Source organism: Bos indicus, chromosome 3, assembly GCF_029378745.1.
Source record: "Bos indicus isolate NIAB-ARS_2022 breed Sahiwal x Tharparkar chromosome 3, NIAB-ARS_B.indTharparkar_mat_pri_1.0, whole genome shotgun sequence".
NCBI lineage: Eukaryota > Metazoa > Chordata > Mammalia > Artiodactyla > Bovidae > Bos > Bos indicus.
The window spans coordinates 119,249,967-119,273,936 of record NC_091762.1 but is presented as its reverse complement, the minus strand read 5'-3'; the positions used below and the strand labels follow the sequence as shown (position 1 = coordinate 119,273,936).

The following is a 23,970-nucleotide window of genomic DNA, read 5'->3' as shown; positions in this document are numbered from 1 at the left end:
GTCTCTGAGATATGTGCATGCCTATTTACACAGCACATTCTTTCTCATAGCTAAAAGGTGGAGGCAACCCAAGTGTCCCTTGATGGATGAAGAGATAAACAAAAATCCATCACATACACATGTGATGGAATATTAGGCTTAAAAAGGATAGAAATCCTGTCATTTGCAACATGGGCACACCTTGAGGACACTGTGCTAAGTAAAACAATCAGACGCAGAAAGACAAATGCTGTATGTTTTACTTATCTGGGGCACCTGAGGAAGTCACATTGGTAGAGACAGAAAGCAGAATGATGGCTGCCAGTGGTGGAGATAAGGGGGAAACAGGGAGTTGGGGTACGGAGTCCCAGGCTTCTAAGATGAAAACATTCCGGAGATCTGATTCACACAAGGTGAGTATGCTAAACACTACTGAACTGTACAAGGAAAATTAGTTACAGCAAAAGTTATATTTTACATTAAAAAGTAGACATTTCTGAAGCTTATTATAAAATCAACATCAAAACTACAGTATAGTCTTCCAATGTAATGTGTTTATTGTCCACCTAAACACAATAAACAAACTAGAGCTGAATCATGTATATTTTGGAGTTCAATGACTAATTAACACTGAACTCAAGTTATAATCAGGCAATAGATGTGAGTTGAGAACCTACTATGTACCAGCAGCTTGCAAAGCTATAACATGATGAAAAAATAAAAATAAATAAACCACTTCTAACATCGTACAGTGATCTTCACTACAGTCTGACATGTCGGTTTACATAGAGGTAAAGTCAAAGTGCAGAGTTTAAAAATCATGTTCTTCAAGACTGTTGGAGAATTTCTACTATATCTAATATTGAACCAGCTTTCCTGATTTAGTCAAATTCAGAATTAATGATCTTTTACTAAGATTCACTGATTCCTTAATATTTGTACCATTAAATTTTACTATGATAGATGATGGCAAATCTACACTTGCATAGAAAATATTACATTTTCCATTTTCCTTTAGAAATTTTGTTTATAATAGCCAAGACATGGAAGCAACCTAGATGTCCATCAGCAGATGAATGGATAAGAAAGCTGTGGTACATATACACAATGGAGTATTACTCAGCCATTAAAAAGAATACATTTGAATCAGTTCTAATGAGGTGGATGAAACTGGAGCCTATTATACAGAGTGAAGTAAGCCAGAAGGAAAAACATAAATACAGTATACTAACGCATATATATGGAATTTAGAAAGATGGTAACAATAACCCGGTGTACGAGACAGCAAAAGAGACACTGATGTATAGAACAGTCTTATGGACTCTGTGGGAGAGGGAGAGGGTGGGAAGATTTGGGAGAATGGCAATGAAACATGTAAAATATCATGTAGGAAACGAGTTGCCAGTCCAGGTTCGATGCATGATGCTGGATGCTTGGGGCTGGTGCACTGGGACGGCCCAGAGGGATGGTATGGGGAGGGAGGAGGGAGGAGGGTTCGGGATGGGGAACACATGTATACCTGTGGCAGATTCATTTTGATATTTGGCAAAACTAATACAATTATGTAAAGTTTAAAAATAAAATAAAATTGGAAGAATAAAAAAAAAAAAAAAGAAATTTTGATTAAGGTAGTAGAAGGAAACTTATGGAATGAAAAAATACAGTGAGGAAGAGGAAGAAGAGGGAAAGAGAAAACAATGAAGGAAGGAAGGGGGGAAGGAGGGAAAATGAGGAGCAGTGAGATGAAGAGAGAAATAGAGGAAACAAGGGAGAGTGGGAGGCAGAATGATGTAATGTGGAAAGAAAAGATATTTTGGAGAAGAACTGGCAAAGGTGGAAGGAATTATGAAGCCGGATATGAGATAGTGGGAATAAGAATTGAGCAGAGACCTTGAAGGATGTTCCATTTGAGTAGTAGTGAGCAGCAATCTGATGGCCTAGGTGTTACAGTTCCTCCCCAGCCCTCCTGAGCAGGAGAGCAGGGAGATGGAGAGCTGTGATCAGAGAGACAGGGCGCGTCCCCACTGAGGATACAGGGAAGAGAGGACAACCTCCTGGTAGTGACCACAGGAGTGATGACTCTACCAAGGGGAGATACGACAAGGAGGCCATTGACTCTCAGTCCAGGCTGTGTGTTGGGTCCATGAAGCACAAGGATGGATCTCTGAACAGGCAGGTGAAGACCAAGGATCCAGTTCCCCCAGGGAGTGTGAGACAGAGGGCCAGGGAGCTGTGCTCACCAACAAGAAAGTGCATCTTCTCTCTCCACCCCCCTGCTCTCCGCAGCAGCACCAGGACCTCCACCCTTATTCAGAGATGTCTGTGCGACAAGACACCATTTGTTAGGGTCACAAGTAGTCAGGACACTGTCACCGGTTAGGTAGATGGTAAAGCCAATAGCTTAGTGGTGAACGGTGCTGCCAGATTCATGGTCTCTAAAGGAAAAGATTTAACTCCAGGACCAAAGCCAGTCTCAGTCACTCAGGCTTTTGTGTAAATTTTACTTAAAGTGAAAGTGACAGAGAAATCTTCTGTCACATAGAAGACATCATAAGGGGGTATAGACATCAGAAGGGGACAGGAGACTACCCACCTCACTAGTTTAAGCAGGGCCTTGTATACTTCTCAACTAGCTGCTGGGAACAGATAAAAAATACCTCAAGGCTGTGGGAATTTTGTCCAGACCCTTTCCCATAACATACATCCTGGGATGACATTAGTATGAGATTACCCAGAAGGAACAGGTTAACTCGAGCTCAAGGCTATGAAAGTTTTCACCTGGACTGTCTTCCTTAACATACATCCAAAGCTCAAAAAAAAAAAAAAAAAAGGCATGCCTTTGAACAAGAGATACTGCTACCTACTTGTCTAAGGCAAAAGAATGTGAAAAAGAAGGAATGTTTACCTCATCCTTGAAGGGTCTTACTTAGGCTTGGGTTCCTTATCAACCTGCCTAAGTTAACTTTCTCAAAGGGCCAGTGGAACTTTGGGTGTCAGGCATCCATGCTGGCTCCCTGGGGCTCCCAGTGCTGTCTGAGGGGAGAAACCCAGGGCAGGGAGCACTAGGAGCATCTGAAGCAGGAGAACAGGTGCTCCCTGCTGCCCTGTTGGGTGGCAGCATCAGTGAACAGAAGGGGGAGGGGAGGAACAGCCCAGGTCGGGATTGAGGGAAGCATGGTCTTCCTAACGCCTCTGGTTGGTTCTGGGTGATCCCATGCCATCTCTAAGGAAGGACCAAGGCTGAGGGTCCCAAGGCCCCTGCTAGGAAGTTCAGGGAGATTGCTGAATGCAGATTTACAAAGATTCGGCCTTAAAGTAGAGAGAGTGATCTCACAATTTTTTAGTCATGTACCTTCACTGGTATATTTTGAATTGGGACCCATATCCTGCTTCAAACAGTCCCTGTAAATAACTCTGTCCACTGTGTGTTATCAACCTTCAAGTTTAGGGTCTTATCTGTGGACCATTAGTCTTTTGGTGGCAAAGATACTTTATCCATCTTTGCATCTCACACTTGCATATGTGTTTCATGATGTGCTTCCCTGAAAGGTTGAATAAGATGTTTAATGAAATAATGAATCGGGTCATGAGGAATGAATTTGTCAAACCAAATGCAGTGCCTCCCCCAAAGCCCTCTTGTCCTCTCCTCAGGACACATTGTCCCCATCTGGTCACCCTCCTTCATGTGGCTGTGTGTTTCTGCCCCAGTCTCCACAGGGCATCCTTCACGTCCTTGTTTCTCAGACTGTAGATGAGGGGATTCAGCATCGGGATGACCAGGGTGTAGAAGACAGAGACCACCTTGCCCTGCTCCATGGACTGCACAGCTCCCGGCTGGGCATACATGACAAAGACAGTCCCATAAAGGAGGGACACGGCTGTCATGTGGGAGCCACAGGTAGATAAGAGCTTGTGTCTCCCTCCTCCTGAGTGCATCCTCAGGATGGTCACTGTGATGTAGCTGTAGGAGATGACAATCACAAGTATGGTGCCCATGATAATGAGGCCACAAATGCCAAACAAGAGCAGCTCATTGATGGTAGTGTCAGCACAGGCAAGCTTGAGTAGAGGCGGCACATCACAGAAGAAGTGGTCAATGTGGTTGGAGCTACAGAACGGGAGGCTGAATGTGAAGCTGGTCTGCAGAATGGAGTTGAGGCAGCCCCCAGAGTAGCAGCCCAGCATCAGGCGAGCACAGACCGAGGGGCACATGGAGATAGGATAGCGCAGGGGACTGCAGATGGCCATGAAGCGGTCATAGGCCATCACGGCCAAGAGGAATCCCTCAGTGGTGACCAGCATGGAGAAGAAGAAGAACTGGGTGGCACATCCCTCAAAGGTAATGACCTTGGAGGAGGACAGGAAGTTGGCCAAGGCCTTAGGTGCAATGACAGACGAGTAACACAGGTCCACAAGTGAGAGGTTCTTGAGGAAGAAGTACATTGGGGAGTGCAGACGGGCATCCAGGGTGATGACCACCATCATGATGAGGTTCCCCAGGATGGCCACCATGTACAGGACCAGGAACAGAGCAAAGAGCAGGGCCTGGGTCTGCAGACCACCCTCAAATCCATCCAGCACAAACTCCTGCAGAGGCATCACTGAGAGGTTTCCATTTCTGTGGGGTGACATGGCCCTGAGCTGATGATACCCAGAGTAGACAGCAGAGAGCAGGCCGGGGCAGCAAGAGGGAGCAGGTCAAGGTCACAAGGTCATATCTCTTGCAGACCAGAGAGCCTTCACTGCCCACTGACTAAGAGACCACAGCTGCCCATTTCTGATGCACTCAGACTAACCTGAAATGCAAAGATTTCCTCCAATTTTACTAAATCACAAACATTCCCTCTGTGGTAAGTCTGAGCTGCTATTTATTGGGGCAGGGGCTGGGTGCTTCAGTGAGACCTTGCAGTGTGAGCAGCATTGCAGGCCCTTGTCTCTCCTCTCAGAGAAAAGCTTTCCACCCCCAAGGAAATGCCTCCTAATGGTGCCATTTCCACACTTGCTCATGTATTTTATCTTAAATTAACTGTGCCTCAGTAACTAATTCATTAATTTTAAAAATGCGAACTGAGGGCCTCATACCTACCTGCTCTTGAGTTGGTGATGACTCCATCTCCAGGCAGGGAACAGAGCAGGAACCAGCCCCCATGAGGCAAATGTGTGTTTTCTGTCTGCTTCTCCTGCAACCCCTGAGCCCCATCTCAGCTCCACTGTCTGGAGCCTGGACCACGGTGTCACGGTGTCAGCAGAGTGCTGTGTATTCTTGAGGACCTCAGGGAGCCTCCTGCCAATGTCCCAGTGTTGGAAAAAATGGAGAGGGGACACCACCTCCATGGTCTGAGAAGCAGCAGGACAGGGGCTGCGACACTTTCAGGAGATGGGCATGCCTTCCCCGCCCTGGCTCCTGGGAACACCCTGTGAGGTGACTGCTTGGAGCCATGGGAGCCTCCAACAGTCACATTTGCTCAATGTCTGCGTCTCCTGCTGGGTGCTGCTTCCTGTCTCTGTCACAGCCAAGACATCCCTTGTCTGCACTGCACAGGGCTGACCACCACACTCACATGGGACATGGGGACCCGCTGTGTGGTGGCCAGAGGAATGGTTGAGGAACGGTTGAGTGGGGAAGAATGGTGGGCACAGAGCCACAGTGCCTCTCAGGGGTGGATGGTGGGGACGGACGGTTCGTGAGAGGGTGAAGGCTGATTTCAAAGAGATCCCATGCTTCTTAGAGGTCAGATCTGCAACATCATGGAGCTGGCTGCCTTTGGAGGGAGAGAGTTCCCCAGAAGTGCATGTGTGCAGGCAGAGGGTGGTGGTGAGTGGTGCCTGTTGAGGAGCAATGGCCCCCATGTTCCCTCCCAGCCTGAAGTTCTTAGAAGGTGATCCATGAGAGGCAAGACTTTGCAGTAGAAGTGCAAGTGAAAGAGTGGGTTGTCCAGCATTTCTTTCCTGGGCTATTTGACTCCAACCCTCACATGACAGCAGAGGGGACAGTCAGACCAGGGATGCCCAGGATGGCTCCTCTCAAATCAGGTTTTGAGCTGGGTGTTACGGGTGGAGCTGGGGTCTGCCCAACACACCTTTGTCACCCAGCCTGTACATGGACCCCCTCTGTGCATTCCCCAGATGGCCATGCCCTTGTTGTCCGTCTTTGCTCACTCCTGCTCATGCACACAATGCAGCCACTTTGACCAGAGTGACCAGCTCTCTCATCCACCATTCTCAGGCAGGCTGTCTTGTTTCTTTGTCCCCTGGGCTTCCCAGTTTCCTGTTTCTGTTCTGTTTCCCAGGACAATTCATCCACCTCAGAAAACTTGGGTCATCACAACAGTGACCCTTAGGATGCCTGGGGAAGCTTATGAGGAGAGGTTGACGTTTTCATCCTAAAAGCCAAGTTGTGGTTTGATTTTTGAAAAACAAACTCACATTCCTTTGGCTTGTTGAAATGACCCAGTAGGGCTGTGGTGGTGGCTTCAGTAAACCTGCCTCTGAGTTGATCCTGACAAATACTTTCCCAGATGAAGCAGAAGAATCAGTGTTGTCTGTGAGACTCAATTTTAGTGACTGCATCCTGGATCCTTTCATTGTGAATCTAGTAACTCAGGTGTGGTCTGAGGTCCCACAGAAACAGCAGGACTGTGAGCTATTCTGAAATTCAGAGTCTCAGGCACTAATTAAAACCTATATTTATACAACATTCCCTGAATATTTCTACTCTCATTAAGCTCAGACACGTTGCCCTAACTGACCCTGCCCAGGGCAATTGAGAGTGGGGGACCAAGTTGTCCAGGATCCAGGCTCCCAGGACTCACCTGTCAGTGATGCTGACCACACCCTGCTGAGTGATGACCACACTGCTCCTGTGATGTCAGGAGGGGCATGGCTCACCCAGGACCCTGTGCTCCCGGGGAGGACAGGACTCCTCACCAGGTCTGTGCTGATGATAATGACGTGGCACTGAGAACCCCCTCCATCATCCACCTCTGGCTTGCTGTGCAGGGAAGTGAGAGGGAGGAGGGGACACGGGGGGAAGCAGGCTCTGGCTGCAGGAACTCCTGGGTCTTGATAGAAGCAGAGCAGGGGATGGACTCAGTAACCTGACTCTCCACATTATCTGTCATCTGGGCAACATGTCAGGTTCCTGTACTTTGGGGCCACTCTGTTGGGAAAATGCTCTCTATTTGCAGGTCTGGGACTTGAGGCCTCAAATGGCAAATTAGGTGAGACCTGGGCTTCTGAGTGCACTGGGACTCACAACCCCTGGGTCCCAGGAGCTGCAATCCTGTGGCCAATCGTCCTTTGATACATCTCAGTCCAGTACAGGGGAGGCAGGAAGACTGAAGTCCATTAGGGAGCCCTGAGTGTGGGTGGGGCAAACAGTAGAGAAATGCAGACAACTTATACGGAGTCTATGGATGTCCTTGGAAAGATGTCCCTGGGCAGCAGGTGGGATCTCCTGGCCCACAGCCCTTTCTCCTCCTCTGCTCCATCCTCATCTGTGGTTGTGAGGAAAAGTGACAGGTGGGGAGTCTGTACCCAGGGCAACAGCACAGCCCTTTCTATGACACTTCTTACCCTTATGACCCTTTTTCATGCTAAAATTGTCCTGTTTTGGCTATTTGCATTCTCTTCAAGGCAGCCCTACACTCAGTGTGTTCAGTAACTTCAGATGTGTCCAAATCTTTGCAACCCCATAGACTGTAGCCCACCAGGATCCTCTGTCCATGGGATTCTCCAGGCAAGAATACTGGAGTGGGTTGCCATTTTGTTCTCTGGGGGATCTTCCTGACCCAGGGATCAAACTCACGTTTCTTCTGTCTCCTACATTGGCAAGAGAATTTTTTACCACTAGCATCACCTGGGAAACACTAAATATATCCACTAAAAAAATGGTAATCCTGGCTGGAAAAGGAAAACAAATATACAAATGTGATAAATGTTCAATATTAAAACAGAAAATATGCTGGATAAAGTTGTATTGTAAACATTCTTTTAAAAAAACATAAGACTGGGTGGCTCAATAATTATTTGAAAAAGCAGATTTCAGGACTAAATGTTCATATGGTGACATTTTATAATGAGAATGTTTTATCCTGGATAATGTGAGCTTTCAACTGGATAATGTGAAATTTTAAATTTGTGTACAATTAATGGAGATTTAAAATATAAAAACTGATAGAATTAAAGTGAAATGCATACATTCAAATTATAGTTGATGTGTTAACATACCTCTCAATAACAATGAAACAAGGGAAAATTGTAGTCATTTGTTAGACTGAGTCAAAATACTAATTTAATGGACCCACTTGGCATAGATGAGCGCTATACTCAGCAATCGCAGAACATAAATTCCCTTGAAGCACACTGAACATCACTGTAGAAAGGTGAATAGTGTCTCCCTCAAAAATGTCGACCCAGACGTTCAGAAGGTGATCTTATTTTAATATAGGGTCTTTCCAAATGAATGAGTTAGGATGAGGTCATGCTGGATTAGGCGGACCCTAAATCCAATGACCGGTGTCCTTATAAGAAAAGAGACTGATACAGAGACATAAGACACGTGGATGAAAGGCATGTAAAGACTGGGCAGAGGTTGGAATGATGCAGGAACAGGGTAATGAACGCCAAGGATGCCAGGAGCCTCCAGGAAGAGGCAAGGAAGAATGCTTGTCTAGAGCTTTCAAGGGCAGCAGGCCCTGCTGACAAATTGATTTTGGACATCTTTCTCCAGACCTCAAGAGAGTAAATTCCTGTTGCTATAAGTCACCAGTTTTGGGTTAACTAGTTACAGTGGCCCTGGTGACTGACACAGGAGGGCAGGGAGGGAGTTTTCTTTTACCTGGCATGACCAGCAATAACCTCTACTCTCCTATCTCAGGGGTGGGCCATCTCTCCAGCTCTATGTAAAATGCACTCTTCAGAGATCTTGATCACCTACCTTTCTTAATTCTTCCTTATTCTAGTTCACTTATTTCTATTGTTTAAACGTGATAACATACTCTAATTACTTCTGAAATATTCTTTAGAGAAATGTTTATATTGCTTCACTTTTGAATTTTTCAATAATGTATATTATGTAATGGACATTTCCCCCCTCTAAGTGTATATCTACAAAAGAAATGGATTCCTAAGTAGAAAGATGCATTTTTCTCAATCTCATTAAGTTTCATATTAATCTTACATTATGAAGGTTCCCTTCCTTACATCTTTCTTCGTTTTTGTCAACCAATTACTCAGTACTCAGGCTAGAGGCCTTCCCTTTTAATGAAGTTCTGTGGAATTGAAGCAGTCTATAAGGTGCCCTAGTGACACAGTATTGACTAAGCATCAGCAGAAAGGTTACCCATGCCGATCCATCTCTTCTGTTCTAGTTTCTTCACCTAGTCTCTGTGTGTCTGGACTGTCTACATTCATGACTTCCATGAGGACAGGAGGATGAATTGTTCTTGCTGTAAATCATTCTGGCTGTTCAGAGTTCTTGGTGAGCAACTGCAGTATATAAAATTCCTCCTTTCTCTACTCATCTGGCCAATTTTCTTACAAAACTTTTGTAGCAATGTAACACATCCAGCAGTGTAGGAGTCTCTGTTTCTCCCATCCTTGGTCATATTGATGGGTATATCAAATCTATGCCATTTATGGAAAACCACTTCAGTATTCTTGCCTTGGGAACCCCATGAACAGTATGAAAAGCTAAAAGATAGGACACTGAAAGATGAACTCCCTGGGTCGGTAGGTGCCCAAAATGCTACTGGAGAAGGGTGGAGAAATAAATCCAGAAAGAATGAAGAGATGGAGCCAAAGCAAAAACAACACCCGGTTGTGGATGTGACTGGTGATGGAAGTAAAGTCCTATGCTGTAAAGAGCAATGTTGCATAGGAACCTGGAATGTTATATCCATGAACCAAGGCAAATTGGAAATGGTCACACAGGAGATGGCAAGAGTGAACGTCAACATTTTAGGAATCAGTTAACTAAAATGGACTGGAATGGTTAATTTAACTCAAATGACCATTATATCTACTACTGTGGGCAAGAATCCCTTAGAAGAAATGGAGTAGCCATTATAGTAGTAGTCAACAAAAGAGTAGTCAACAAAAGAGTCTGAAATGCAGTACTTGGATGCAATCTCAAAAATGACAGAATGATCTCTGTTCATTTCCAAGGCAAACCATTCAATATCACGGTAATCCAAGTCGATGCCCCAACCAGTAATGCTGAAGAAGCTGAAGTTCAATGGTTATATGAAGACCTACAAGACCTTCTAGAACTAACACCCCCAAAAGATGTCCTTTTCGTTATAGGGAACTGGAATGCAAAAGTAGGAAGTCAAGAAACACCTGGAGTAACAAACAAATTTGGCCATTGTGTACGGAATGAAGCAGGCAAAGGCTAATAGAGTTTTGCCAAGAGAATGCTGAGGAAGGTGTTCTTATCTCTCCTTGCTCTTCTTTGGAACCCTGGATTCAAAAGAGCATATCTTTCCTTTTCTCCTTTTCCTTTCACTTCTGTTCTTGTCAAAGCTACTTGTAAGGCCTCTTCAGACAATCATTTTTGCTTTTTGCATTTCTTTTTCTTGGGGATGGTCTTGATCCTTGCCTCCTGTACAATGTCACAAACCTCTGTCCATAGTTCTTCAGGCACTCTGTCTATCAGATCTAATCCCTTGAATCTATGTCTCACTTCCACTGTATAATCGTAAGAGATTTGATTTAGGTCATACCTGAATGTCCAAGATGGGCACAATAAAGCACAGAAATGGTATGGACCTAACAGAAGCAGACGATATTAATAAGAGGTGGCAAGAATACACAGAACTATACAAAAAAGATCTCACAACCCAGATAATCATGATGGTGTGATCACTCACCTAGAGCCAGGCATCCTGGAATGCAAAGTCAAGTGGGCCTTAGGAGGCATCACTACAAACAAAGCTAGTGGAGGTGATGGAATTCCAGTTGAGCTATTTCAAATCCTAAAAGATTATGCTGTGAAAGTGCTGCAGTCAATATGCCAGCAAATTTTGAAAACTCAACAGTGCCAACAGGACTGGCAAAGATCAGTTTTCATTCCAATCCCAAAGAAAGGCAATGCCAGATCATGGCATCTGGTCCCATCACTTCATAGCAAATAGGTGGGGAAACAATGGAAACATTGACATACTTTATTTTTGAGGGCTCCAAAATCACTGCAGATGGTGACTGCAGCCATGAAATTCAAAGACACTTACTCCTTGTAAGAAAAGCTGTGACCAACCTAGACAACATACTAAAAAGTAGAGACATTACTTTTCCAGCAAAGGTCCATCTAGTCAAAGCTATGGCTTTTCCAGTAGTCATGTATGGATGTGAGAGTTGGACTATAAAGAAAGCTGAGCACCAAGGAATTTATGCTTTTGAACTGTGGTATTGGAGAGTCCCTTGAACTGCAAGGGGATCCAACCAGTCCATCCTAAAGGAAATCAGTCCTGAATATTCATTGGAAGGACTGATGCTGAAGCTGAAACTCCAATACTTTGGCCACCTGATGGGAAGAAATGACTCATTTGAAAAGACCCTGATGCTGGGAAAGATTGAGGACGTGAGGAGAAGGGGATGACAGAGGATGAGATGGTTGGATGTCATCACTGACTCAACAGACATAAGTTTGAGTAAACTCTGGGAGTTGGTGTTGGAAAGGGGGGGCCTGGCATGCTGCAGTCCTTAGGGTCATAAAGAGCTGGACACGACTGAGTGACTGAATGAACTGATAATCACCAAAAGATATGTACTGAGAACTTACCTATGACAGCAGCTTACAAAGCATTTTATGGGATCTACAAACAAAATAAATCACTTCTAACATTGTGCAGTGATTTCCACTGATATCTGAAATGTAGGTAATGTAAAGAAAAAGACAATATGTAGGATTAAAAAAAAATCTTTTTCTTCAGATTATTGGAGAATTTCTATTCCATCAATATCTGACCAGCTTTCTTGATTTATTCCAAAGTCTTAATTAATGCTTTTCTAAGAACAATAAGTTGTTGTTGTCCAGTCATTAAGTCATGTCCGACTCTTTGCGACCCGATGGCCTATTGCCTGGCAGGCTCCTCAGTCCATGGGGTTTTCCAGGCAAAAGTAATGGAGTGGACTGCCATTTCCTTCTCCAGGGGACCTTGCTAGACCAGGTATTGAACCCGCATCTCCTGCATCAGCAGGCAGATTCTTTACCACTGAGCCACCAGGGAAGCCTAAGAACAATGGATACTTCACTGTTTGTACATTTAAATTTTACATGTTGATGATAATTACACTCTTGTGTAAGAAGAAAAGAATATTGCACTTGCTTTTTTCCATTCCAAATCTGGTTTAAGATTAGGAGTCCAGTGCTTTGGAAAACACATGGAATGGGAGAACAAGTGAGAGACAGGGAGTGAAACAAGCAGGAAGAGAGAAGAGGGAAGAGGAGGAGCAGGAAGAGGGTGGGAAAAAGAGGCTGGGGGTGGAACGACACTATCACTTGAAAGTTAAGAAACCATGTCATTTGTGGAGCAGAAAATGTGGGGATTTATTTTAAAAACTGCATTCTCAGATAAATATAGTCAAGTAGGACAGACATAGAATTAATTTTGGAGATCAGTGGGCAAAAGAGTTTGACAGAGACCGTGTCATACATGTTAAATTGAGTAATCGTGAGCTGCAGAACAATAACTTAGCTGTCAGCCCCTTCAGGCAGTTCTCCTGGGAGGGGAGAGCAGGGAGATGGAGATCCGTGATCCGACAGACAGGCCACATTCCTACTGACCCTACAGAGTATACAGACCATCTCCATGTCCAGGGGCCTTGGGAGTGACTGAGAGGGGATGATTCTACTAAAAGGAGACATGTTAAGGAGGCCGCTGGGCTCTGAGTCCAGGCTGTGTGTTGGGTCCATGGAGCACAAGCATGGAGCGCTGAATGGGCAGGTCAAAATTAAGGGTCCCAGGAAGTCTGGGACAGAGAGCAGGGAGTGGTGCTCACCAGCAAGAAAGTGTACCTTCCCTCTCCACCGCCTGCTCTCTGTTTCAGCCACTGTGAGCTTCATCCTTTTTCAGAGGTGTCTGTGCTGACAAGGTCCCATTTCTTATGGTCGCAAGTAGTCAGGACAGTGTCACCTGTCAGGTTGGATGGTGAACTTTGGGTGTCAGGCATCCATGTTGGCTCCCTGGGGCTCCCAGCTGCTGTCTAAGGGGAGAAACTCAGGACAGGGAGCACTAGGAGCGTCTGAAGCAGGAGTTGGGTGGTGATATCAGTGAACAGAAGGGGAAGGAGGAGGAACAGCCCCGCTGCAGGACTGAGGGGAAGCACGGTCTTCCTAACCCCCTAATTGGCTATGGTGACCCAGGCTATCACCAAGGAAGGGGCCAGGATGAGTGTCATGATGCCCGCCCCTTCTATGTGCTCCAGGGGAGATTGCTAAGCACACATTTACATTAGATTCATAGATGAAGTGGAGAGAGAGGCCTGAGACTGTTAGTTTCATACCTCCCCTGGAGGATGTTGAACCTGGAATACACGTTTTGTTTCAATACTCTGCTCATTACTCTGCCTGCTATATTATCCAGACTTTGAGATTAGAATCTTGCCCCATCATGGGCCATTATTTTTCCAGTGGCATTATCTATCTCTGCATCTCAGACTTACATGTGTGGTCCAACATGTGCTTCCACAAAGGACTGAGTGAAATGGGAGAAAAAATGAATTGCATGAAAGAATATATTCCTCAAACAAAACCCAGTGCCTCCCATAAAACCCTCTTGTTATGTTCTCAGGACACTCTCTCTCTGTCCACCCTCCTTCACGTGGCTGTGTGTTTCTGCCCCAGTCTCCACAGGGCTTCCTGCACATCCTTGTTTCTCAGACTGTAGATGAGGGGGTTCAGCATTGGGATGACCAGGGTGTAGAAGACAGAGACCACCTTGCCCTGCTCCATGGGCTGCACAGCTCCCGGCTGGGCATACATGACAAAGACAGTCCCATAAAAGAGAGACACGGCTGTCATGTGGGAGCCACAGGTGGAGAAGAGCTTGTGTCTCCCTCCTCCTGAGTGCATCCTCAAGATGGTCACTGTGATGTAGCCATAGGAGACGAGGACCACGAGTGTGGTGCCCACGATGATGAGGCCACAGATTCCAAACAAGAGCAGTTCATTGATGGTAGTGTCAGCACAGGCAATCTGGATCAAAGGAGGCACATCACAGAAGAAGTGGTCGATGTGGTTGGAGTTGCAGAATGGGAGAGTGAATGTGAAGCTGGTCTGCAGGATGGAGTTGAGGCAGCCCCCACAGTAGGAGCTCAGCACCAGGCAGGCACAGACCGAGGGACGCATAGTGATGGGGTAGAGCAGGGGGCTGCAGATGGCCATGAAGCGGTCATAGGCCATCACGGCCAAGAGGAATGCCTCACTGGTAGCCAGTAAGGAGAAGAAGAACAGCTGTGTGGCACATCCTGCAAAGGTGATGACCTTGGAGGAGGACAGGAAGTTGGCCAGGGCCTTGGGGGCGATGACAGATGAGTAACACAGGTCCACAAAGGAGAGGTTTTTCAGGAAGAAGTACATCGGGGAGTGCAGACGGGCATCCAGGGTGATGACCACGATCATGGTGAGGTTCCCCAGGATGGCCACCATGTACAGGACAAGAAACAGAGCAAAGAGCAGGGCCTGGGTCTGCGAACCTCCCTCAAAGTCCTCCAGCACAAACTCCTGCAGAGGCCTCACTGAGAGGTTTCCATTTTTGGCAATTGACATGGTCCTGAGCTGGGGGACACAGGGCAGAGAGCAGAGAGCTGGTGGGAGGCAGGGAGAGGGAGCAGGTCAAGGCCACAGGGTCATACTCTCTTGGAGAATAGGAGCCCTTCAGTGCCTTACTGCCCACTGACCAAGGGACCACCAGCTGCCCAGTTCTGCTTTCAGATGAGCTCAGACTGGCCTGAAATGGCAGACATTCCTCTGATTCATATCTTCGTATACTTGCTTGGAGCACTCCCTCCGTGAGAAACTGAGTGTTGCTGAGGATCTGAGGGGGCGTCACAGGTGTCTATCTGAGCTGAGAGCCTTCGGTGTAAAACAGCAATATAGCCATGTTTCACTCCTTTCAAGGAAATATTGCTTCACCTCAAGGATGCTCCTAAGCTGTTGCATTTACACATCTCACTTAAGTATGTAATCCTGTGTTTTCTGCACCTTATTTTACTGATTGACTAATTTCAGAAGTATTATTAAGCACTTTCTGTTTCAGGACTGACCTAGTAATTGTTCCACCGCTACACTAAGCTGGCAGCAGAGCAGGGACCAGTCCTCACCAGGCTAATTCAAGTGCTTTTTGTCTCTCTCCCCTGTGGATGCTTAGCCCCAACTCAGCATTTTTTTTTTTTTTTTTTTTTTTGAGCCAGGGCCAGTTCTATGCATCATTGAGGACCTCAGGGTGCTTCTGGCCAATGTCCAGATGTTGGACAATTCATAGAAAGGGGACAGCCCAACTCTATGGTCTGAGAAGCAGTGGGACAAGGACTGTGACACATTCAGGACCTGAGCATGTCCTCTCCTGTCCTTACTTCCATGCCCCTGGTTCTTTGGCACATCCTTGTGGGTGATTGCGTGGAGTCGTGGGAGCCTCCAACACTGTCACATCTGCTCAGTGTCTGGGTCCTCCTGTCCCTGTCACAGCCCAGACCTCCATTGTCTGTCTTGAGCAAGGCTGACCACCACACTCACGTGGGACATGGGGACCTGCTGTGTGGTGGCCAGAGGAATAGTCCGAGGAGATTGAGTCTAAGGAGGTAGGAGTGGGGAAGGAAGGTGGGCACAGAGCAACTGTGCCTCCCAGGGAGGGGAAGAGGATCAGTGAGAGGGCAGAGTCTGGTTTCAGAGAGATTCCATGTTTTCTAGGGATAAGAGCTGTAGCATCATGGATCTGGCTTTCTTTGCAGGGAGTGAGCTCCATGTGGGGGGGGTGTGCAGGCTGGGGCTGGATGGTCAGTGAAGGGGGAAGAAGGGATGATCCTCACGTTCCCTCTCATCCTGAAGTTCTCTTGGAAGGTGGTCTGTGAGAGCCATGGCATTCTAACAATACAGGGTGTGGTGAAAGAGTGGGTGGTCCAGTGTTCCTCTCCTGGGCTACTTGAGCCACTCTCACAGCAGAGGGGATGCTGGTAGACCCCCTCAAATTCAGGGTTGGACCTGGTGCTCAGGGTGGAGTTGAGGGTCTGCCCCGTACACCTTAGCTGTGCGCCTGGCCAGACCCTGTGCCCACACTCACACCTGAGGAGCGATGCCCTTGCCCTCTGCTTTGCCCACCCACGTGTTCACCCACATAATGATGTCAAATGCGACCAGAGGGGCCATCTCCTACCCACTACCCCAGATTGGGTGACCCTGCTTCTGTGTCCCCTGGGGTTTCCAGCTTCATATTTGAAACTATGTCCCAGAACAATTTGTCCACCTCACGGGCCCTTGGGTCATCACAACAGTGACACTAGGATGCCTGGGGGAGTACATGAGAAGCAGTTGGCATTTTCATTTGGGAAGCCAAGTTCCTGGTTTGGTTTTTGAAAAAACAAACTCACATTCCTTTGGCTTTTGAGTTGACCCAAGTGGGGCTGTGGTGATAGGTTCAGTAAACCTGCCTTTGAGTTGAGCCTGAAAAGTACTTTCCCAGGTGAAGCAGAAGAATCCATGCTGTCTATGAGTGTCTATTTGTAGTGACTGTGTCCTGAGCCCTTTCCTTGTGAACTCTCGTTACTCGTGTGGTCTAAGCTCCTACAGCATCAGCTTGAGAAGCCAAGAGCTTGTCAGAAATGCAGAATCTTGGGCACCAAAGTAAAACCCACATTTACTGTAGAACCCCTGATTATTTCTACTCTCATTAAGCTCAGACCCACTGTCCTAACTAACCCTGCCCAGGGCAGTGGGAAGTGGGGACCTTGTTGTCCAGGATCCAGGTTCCCAGGACTCACCTGTCAGTGAGGCTGACCATGCCCTGCTGAGTGATGACTGCACTGCCTCTGTGATGTCAGGAGGCGCATGGCTCACCCAGGACCCTGTGCTCCCTGGGAGGACAGGACTCCTGACCCAGGTCTGTGCTGATGATAATGATGTGGTGTTGAGGGCCCCCTCCCTCGTCCACCTCTGGCCTCCTGTGCAGGGAAGTGAGAGTGAGGAGGGGGACAGAGGAGGGCAGCAGGCTCTGGCTGCAGGAACTCCTGGGTCTTGATAGAAGCAGATCAGGGCATGAACTCAGTTCACCTGCCCCTCCACACTGTCCATCAGCTGGGAAGCACATTAAGCTGCCTGCACCTTGGGGACACTCTGCTGGGAAGATCTCTCCAAGGGCACAGCAGGTCTTTGGGCCTTGAATGGCCAATTAGCTGCAGTTGTTTGTGTTCTGGCCTCTAAAGTGCCTGGGACTTCCACTTCTACTGTGTCCCCTGTGGCAACCATTTTCTGACCCCTCTCACCTGCAGGGCTGGGAACCGAACCCAGAAATTCCTCTGAACCCCAGAGCAATGAATAGGAGGTAAGCGCTGAGTCTAACAGCAGAGCCCATGGCCTTCCCTCAGGGGCAAGAGGTGTGAATCCCTGGGCCCAGAGCCCCTCCTCATAACCAAGCCCTCCTTCTATATTCCCACTATGTTGGTTGAGAAAAAGTGACCTGGTGTGAAAGAGTCCTGCCTTGAGGAACTGGGTTCCTCCCTTCTATCATGGTTCTCCTCGCTCAAGCCCCATGACCTTGTGCAAATAGCTCTGTCCTTATCACACATATCAGTTAATTTAAGAGCATCCTTTTTTACATTTTTTATTTCTAACATACATATTTAAAATTATCTATTTTTAAAAAATTCAAAATGAACATCTGTTTGCAGAAATCCAAGCAATGAAGACGTGGCAAAGGAAAAACAGAAACTTTAACCCATGTAAAAACCTCAGTCCTATTTAGAACCAGGTGGATTCCCTACAGACATGTGTGCATGCTGGTGGGTTTTATTTTATTGGTTTTAACTTTTCTAAAATATGGATCATGACATTCATTAATTCTACAAGATGATCTTTTCACTAATTCTATGAATATCTAAGTCAGTTTTTTGCCTTTAATGGATATATTAACTAAATTTATTTATCCATCGTATTAGTGGACCATGAGACTATTTTTTCTGTTATAAACAATATGGGGAAGAATGCTCACTCTGTCCTCCTGGTCACATTGCTGGGGACTGGCAGCTGATATTTATGCCTATTCCCTACTGCCCTCTCAGACCTGGTACAATTTCCGCCTCTGGCATCAGCACATGAAAAATTCACATGGGTCTCCCCTCAGTACTTAACATCTTTCATCTTCTGAATATTTGTGTATCTCACATGGTGTGACGACTAGTTGCATCAATTTGACTGGGCCAGGGGATGTCCAGATATTTGGTCAAACATGATTCTAGGTATTTGGGTGAGGGTGTTTTTGGATGGATTTTAAATTGGTACACAGGGCAAAGCAGATTGCACTCCCTAATGTAGGTGGGCCTCGTCCAATCAGTTGAAAGCTGGAATAGAAGACCTTGACCCACCTCTAAATAAGAAGGAATTCCATCTGCCTGACTACCTTTTAAGCTGGGACATCAGGGTTTTCCTGTTCTGGTACTCAAAACTGAAAACAGCAGCTTTTCCTGAATCTTGAGCCTGCCAACCACAGATCTGGGGGCCTGCCGGCATCCATAATAGTGTGGGGGTGATTTCTTATAGTTACTCTCTGTCTATATATGTCTGCATTGCTGTTTAGTTGCTAGGTCATATCTGACTCTTTGCTTCCCCGTGGACTGTAGCCTGCCAGGCTCTTCTGTCCATGGGACTTCCCAGGCAAGACTCCTGCAGCGGGTTGCCATTTCTTTCTCCAGAGTATCATCCCGACCCAGGGATTGAACCCATGTCTCCTTTATTGGCAGGTGGGTTCTTTACCACTGAGCCACCAGGGAAGCCCTAAACATGCCTGTACATGTCCTACAGGCTCTGGGTCTCTGGGAAACCCCGACTGATCCGCTAGCACTAGTGTCTACTTCTAACGAGCACCACTGTTAGTGTGGACAGACATCTTTCCATACAGTCGTTGGCTGTTTGTGTTTCTAATTCTGTTATTTGCTCCTTTACAAGCACATTACTGTAATGCAATCCTACCTGGGGGCTATGATCCAAATTAGACAAGCAGGGGAGGCTGAGCCTGGACTTGCCCACTACTTTGTGGACCGCAGCCCCAGGAACACTGGCCTGATAGCCCGTATCACTGGGCTCAGTGACTCACATACTTGCTGTTCCAGTGTGAGGCAGAGCTCGTCCCATTTATTTCAGTCTTTGGCCTTAAAAATCCTACCCAGCCTCATCCTAGACTAAAGCCTGGTCCAATTCCCTACTGGGAGGAAAACTTCGCACACAACAGTCAATCTTTGCTCTCTCAGTCTCTACTTTCTATTTTACAACATATTTTTCATTTTTTTCATGGATTCTGAGCTCTTTCCATATTCAGTTCAGTTCAGTTCAGTCACTTGTTCGTGTCTGACTCGTTGCAACCCCATAGACTGCAGCACGCCAGGCTTCCCTGTCCATCACCAACTCCCAGAGTTTACTCAAACTCATGTCCCTTGAGTTGGTGATGCCATCCAACCATCTTACATACCTTGTATATCTTACATTTGTTCAATGTGCTGCTGGCTTTTGAGTGGTCTGCTTGGCTCTCATATGACTTTCTCCAGGGATACTCCCATCCTCTCCTCACCCTCCTCCTGAGGAAATTGGGGTTTCCTAAGGATTGACTACCTTCTTGACTACACATCAAGCTAACAAGTACACCCTCAATGAAGACTCCTTCTTCATGTTCATCTCATAACCTTGGAGTCTTTACTTTTTCAACAATCACATGGTTAATACATCCAGAATCCACACTGGTGTGTTCTGTGAAGCTGATGCTAATTTTTTCCCAAGCAGAAAAAGTTTACTGAATATTTTGACCTTTCCATAGTTACTGAAACCATTTTGATTTTAAAGTTATTTCTTCAAAAAATATAAAACTGTCTCTGCTTTCCAAATTTCACTGACAACCAATGTTACAAAACTTATGATTTTTTAAATTTGATAGGTGAAAAATCATATATTATTATTTTGATTTGCATTTTAAAGTTTTGAGTGAAGTTAAAGAAAAGGCAAGAGAGTTCCAGAAAAACATCTATTTCTGCTTTATTGACTATGCCAAAGCCTTTGACTGTGTGGACCACAATAAACTGTGGAAAATTCTGAAAGAGACGGGAATACCAGACCACCTGACCTGCCTTTTGAGAAACCTATATGCAGGTCAGGAAGCAACAGTTAGAACTGGATATGGAACAACAGACTGGTTCCAAATAGGAAAAGGAGGACGTCAAGGCTGTATATTGTCACCCTGCTTATTTAACTTATATGCAGAGTACCTCATGAGAAATGATGGACTGGAAGAAGCACAAGCTGGAATCAAGATTGCTGGGAGAAATATCAATAACCTCAGATATGCATATGACACCACCCTTATGGCATAAAGTGAAGAGGAACTAAAAAGCCTCTTGATGAAAGTGAAAGACGAGAGTGAAAAAGTTGGCTTAAAGCTCAACATTCATAAAACTAAGATCATGGCATCTGGTCCCATCACTTCATGGGAAATAAATGGGGAAACAGTGGAAACAGTGTCAGACTTTATTTTGTTGGGCTCCAAAATCACTGCAGATGGTGACTGCAGCCATGAAATTAAAAGATGTTTACTCCTTGGAAGAAAAGTTATGATCAACCTAGATAGCATATTAAAAAGCAGAGACATTACTTTGCCAACAAAGGTCTGTCTAGCCAAGGCTATGGTTTTTCCAGTGGTCAAGTATGGATGTGAGAGTTGGACTGTGAAGAAGGCTGAGCGCCAAAGAATTGATGCTTTTGAACTGTGGTGTTGGAGAAGACTCTTGAGAGTGCCTTGGACTGCAAGGAGATCCAACCAGTTCATTCTGAAGGAGATCAGCCATGGGATTTCTTTGGAAGGAATGGTGCTAAAGCTGAAACTGCAGTACTTTGGCCACCTCATGCGAAGAGTTGAATCATTGGAAAAGGCTCTGATGCTGGGAGGGATTGGGGGCAGAAGGAGAAGGGGATGACAGAGGATGAGATGGCTGGATGGCATCACTGACTCGATGGACATGAGTTTGAGTGAACTCCGGGAGTTGGTGATGGACAGGGAGGCCTGGCGTGCTGCGATTCATGGGGTCCTAGGGAGTCAGACAAGACTGAGCGACTGAACTGAACTGAACTGAACTGTGGTGTTGGAGAAGACTCTTGAGAGTCCCTTGGACTGCAAGTAGATCAAACCAGTCAATTCTAAAGGAAATCAGTCCTGAATATGCATTGGAAGGACTGATTTTCAAATGAAATGGAAGCTCAGATTTCACATGTGCTCTCCCATTATTTTTGTTATTGGGAACCAACATGTAATGGAAAACATGTACAATATCATATAAGAAACGAATCTCCAGTCCAGGTTCAATGCAGGATACAAGAAGCTTGGGGCTGGTGCACTGGGATGACCCAGAGGGATGGTATGCGGAGGGAGGTGGGAGGGGTGTTCAGGATGGGGAACACATGTACACCTGTGGCAGATGCATGTTGATGTATGGCAAAACCAATACAATATTGTAAAGTAAATATTAATAATAATAAATAAATAAATAAAAATAGTAAAAAAAAGAAAATCTGCAACTCACCTATACCCAAGAGAAAAATACCATGTTCATACAGGTCATCTTGCTAAGCATGTTTAGAGCTACAAAAAACACAAAATTAGAATATCAGCTTTCATAACACTGGAGTTGAAACTGTTTATAAAGCAAGTGGACTTTACACAACCAAACAAGATATTTCTGGCACAGGAGACAGTCTTAAGACTTTCTTGATAAATATAGAGAAAAAAAGAAAAAGAAAAAATGTATTAAAGAGAAGTTAATAAGTATAAAGGACAGATATGTAAAATTCAATATAAAATTAACTAACGTTGACAGAGAAAAACCAACAATGGAAGAGAAAATATTTTCAAAAACAGAATAGAAGAGAGTCTTAGAGCACAGAAGAAGGAATCCCATTGGCAATGTGTTTTTTGGAAGGGAGGGTGTTGCAGAGCAATGAACTCCAAGACACATCCTGACTAAGCATCGTGATGTGGATGAGGAGGGAGAGGAGGATATTTTAAATACACAAGAAGATATACAGATGGCTAACAAACACATGAAAAGATGCTCAACATCACTCATTATCAGAGAAATGCAAATCAAAACCACTATGAGGTACCATTTCACGCCAGTCAGAATGGCTGCAATCCATAAGTCTACAAGCAATAAATGCTGGAGAGGGTGTGGAGAAAAGGGAACTCTCTTACACTGTTGGTGGGAATGCAAACTAGTACAGCCACTATGGAGAACAGTGTGGAGATTCCTTAAAAAACTGGAAATAGAACTGCCTTATGATCCAGCAAACCCACTGCTGGGCATACACACTAAGGAAACCAGAATTGAAAGAGACACATGTACCCCAATATTCATCGCAGCACTGTTTATAATAGCCAGGACATGGAAGCAACCTAGATGCCCATCAGCAGATGAATGGATAAGAAAGCTGTGGTACATATACACAATGGAGTATTACTCAGCCATTAAAAAGAATACATTTGAATCAGTTCTAATGAGATGGATGAAACTGGAATCTATTATACAGAGTGAAGTAAGCCAGAAAGAAAAACACCAATACAGTATACTAACGCATATATATGGAATTTAGAAAGATGGTAACAATAACCCTGTGTATGAGACAGCAAAAGAGACACTGATGTATAGATCAGTCTTATGGACTCTGTGGGAGAGGGAGAGGGTGGGGAGATATGGGAGAATAGCATTGAAACATGTATAATATCATGTATGAAACGAGTCGCCAGACCAGGTTCGATGCACGGTACTGGATGCTTGGGGCTGGTGCACTGGGACGACCCAGAGGGAGGGGAGGGGAGGGAGGAGGGAGGAGGGTTCAGGATGGGGAATGCAGGTGTACCGGTGGCAGATTCATTTCGATATTTGGCAAAACTAATACAATATTGTAAAGTTTAAAAATAAAATTAAAAAAAAAAAAAAAAAAAAGACGAGCACATGGTGTAATGAGCCCCGATTACTCATTGCCCAGCTTTAATAGCCATCAACTCTTCGCCAGGCTTGTCCAGCCCCTACCCTACTCCCATAGCCCCTGTATTATTTTGAAGTAAGTATTAAACAAATAGGGTTTCAGTTATAAGTATTTCAGCATGCATCTCTAAAAGAAAAGAATATCCACAATAAATAAATTCTTTAATATCATCAAATATCACCTGTTGCTTGAATATCTATCTCATAAATGTAATAAATGCTTTTAAATGGCATTTATTTTAATTGGTATCAAAACAGGTGCTCTCTGTGATTGTCTCAGTGTCTCTAAGTCCCACCTAAGAGGGCGGGCTTCCTCTCTGTGTCTCTCCTCTCTGTGTCTCTCCTCTCTCTGTGTCTCTATCTCAGTTCCTCCCCGTCCTCCTCCCCAACTTCTCCAGTCCCTCCCCCCTTTTCCTCCTCCCCACTCCCCTTCTCCTCCACTCCCTTCCCCCTTGCCCTCTTCATCCTCCTCCTCCTCCTCTTTCTTCTTCTATGACTTCATCTAGACTAACTGTGGCACAGCCTGCCTTTCAGGTTCCTATTTCTACAAAATTGCTCCCATCAGTAAACCATTCAGCCTCAAGAGATTCATGTATCAGCCATGAATGGAAAGGTCTTGTCATGTAGAGTTGAGGTAGAGAATGTAGCCTGTTTCTATGACTCCTACCTATCCTACTTATATGACTCTGGTGTGTTGTGCTAGTCACCAGTCTTGTCCAACTCTTTGTAATCCCATGAATTGTCTCCTCTGTCCATGGA

At 45.5% G+C, this 23,970-nt stretch overlaps 2 protein-coding genes across 2 annotated transcripts; both read right to left on the bottom strand.

The window, feature by feature from the left end:
• Nucleotides 1–3,660: 3,660 nt before the first annotated feature.
• Nucleotides 3,661–4,611, bottom strand: LOC139180119 (olfactory receptor 9S13-like). The gene has a single exon (XM_070781391.1). The coding sequence runs from the start codon at nt 4,609–4,611 to the stop codon at nt 3,661–3,663; it is 951 nt and encodes a 316-aa protein (XP_070637492.1).
• Nucleotides 4,612–13,798: 9,187 nt separating this feature from the next.
• LOC139180114 (olfactory receptor 9S13-like) lies at nt 13,799–14,749 on the bottom strand. The gene has a single exon (XM_070781387.1). It carries the CDS (start codon nt 14,747–14,749, stop codon nt 13,799–13,801), a length of 951 nt encoding a protein of 316 aa, XP_070637488.1.
• Between the last annotated feature and the right edge of the window lie 9,221 nt (nt 14,750–23,970).

What these genes read in the sequence shown, in the direction of transcription:
- LOC139180119 (XM_070781391.1), bottom strand. Translation starts at nt 4,611, where the DNA reads ATGTCACCCCACAGAAATGGAAACCTCTCAGTGATGCCTCTGCAGGAG.
- LOC139180114 (XM_070781387.1), bottom strand. Translation starts at nt 14,749, where the DNA reads ATGTCAATTGCCAAAAATGGAAACCTCTCAGTGAGGCCTCTGCAGGAG.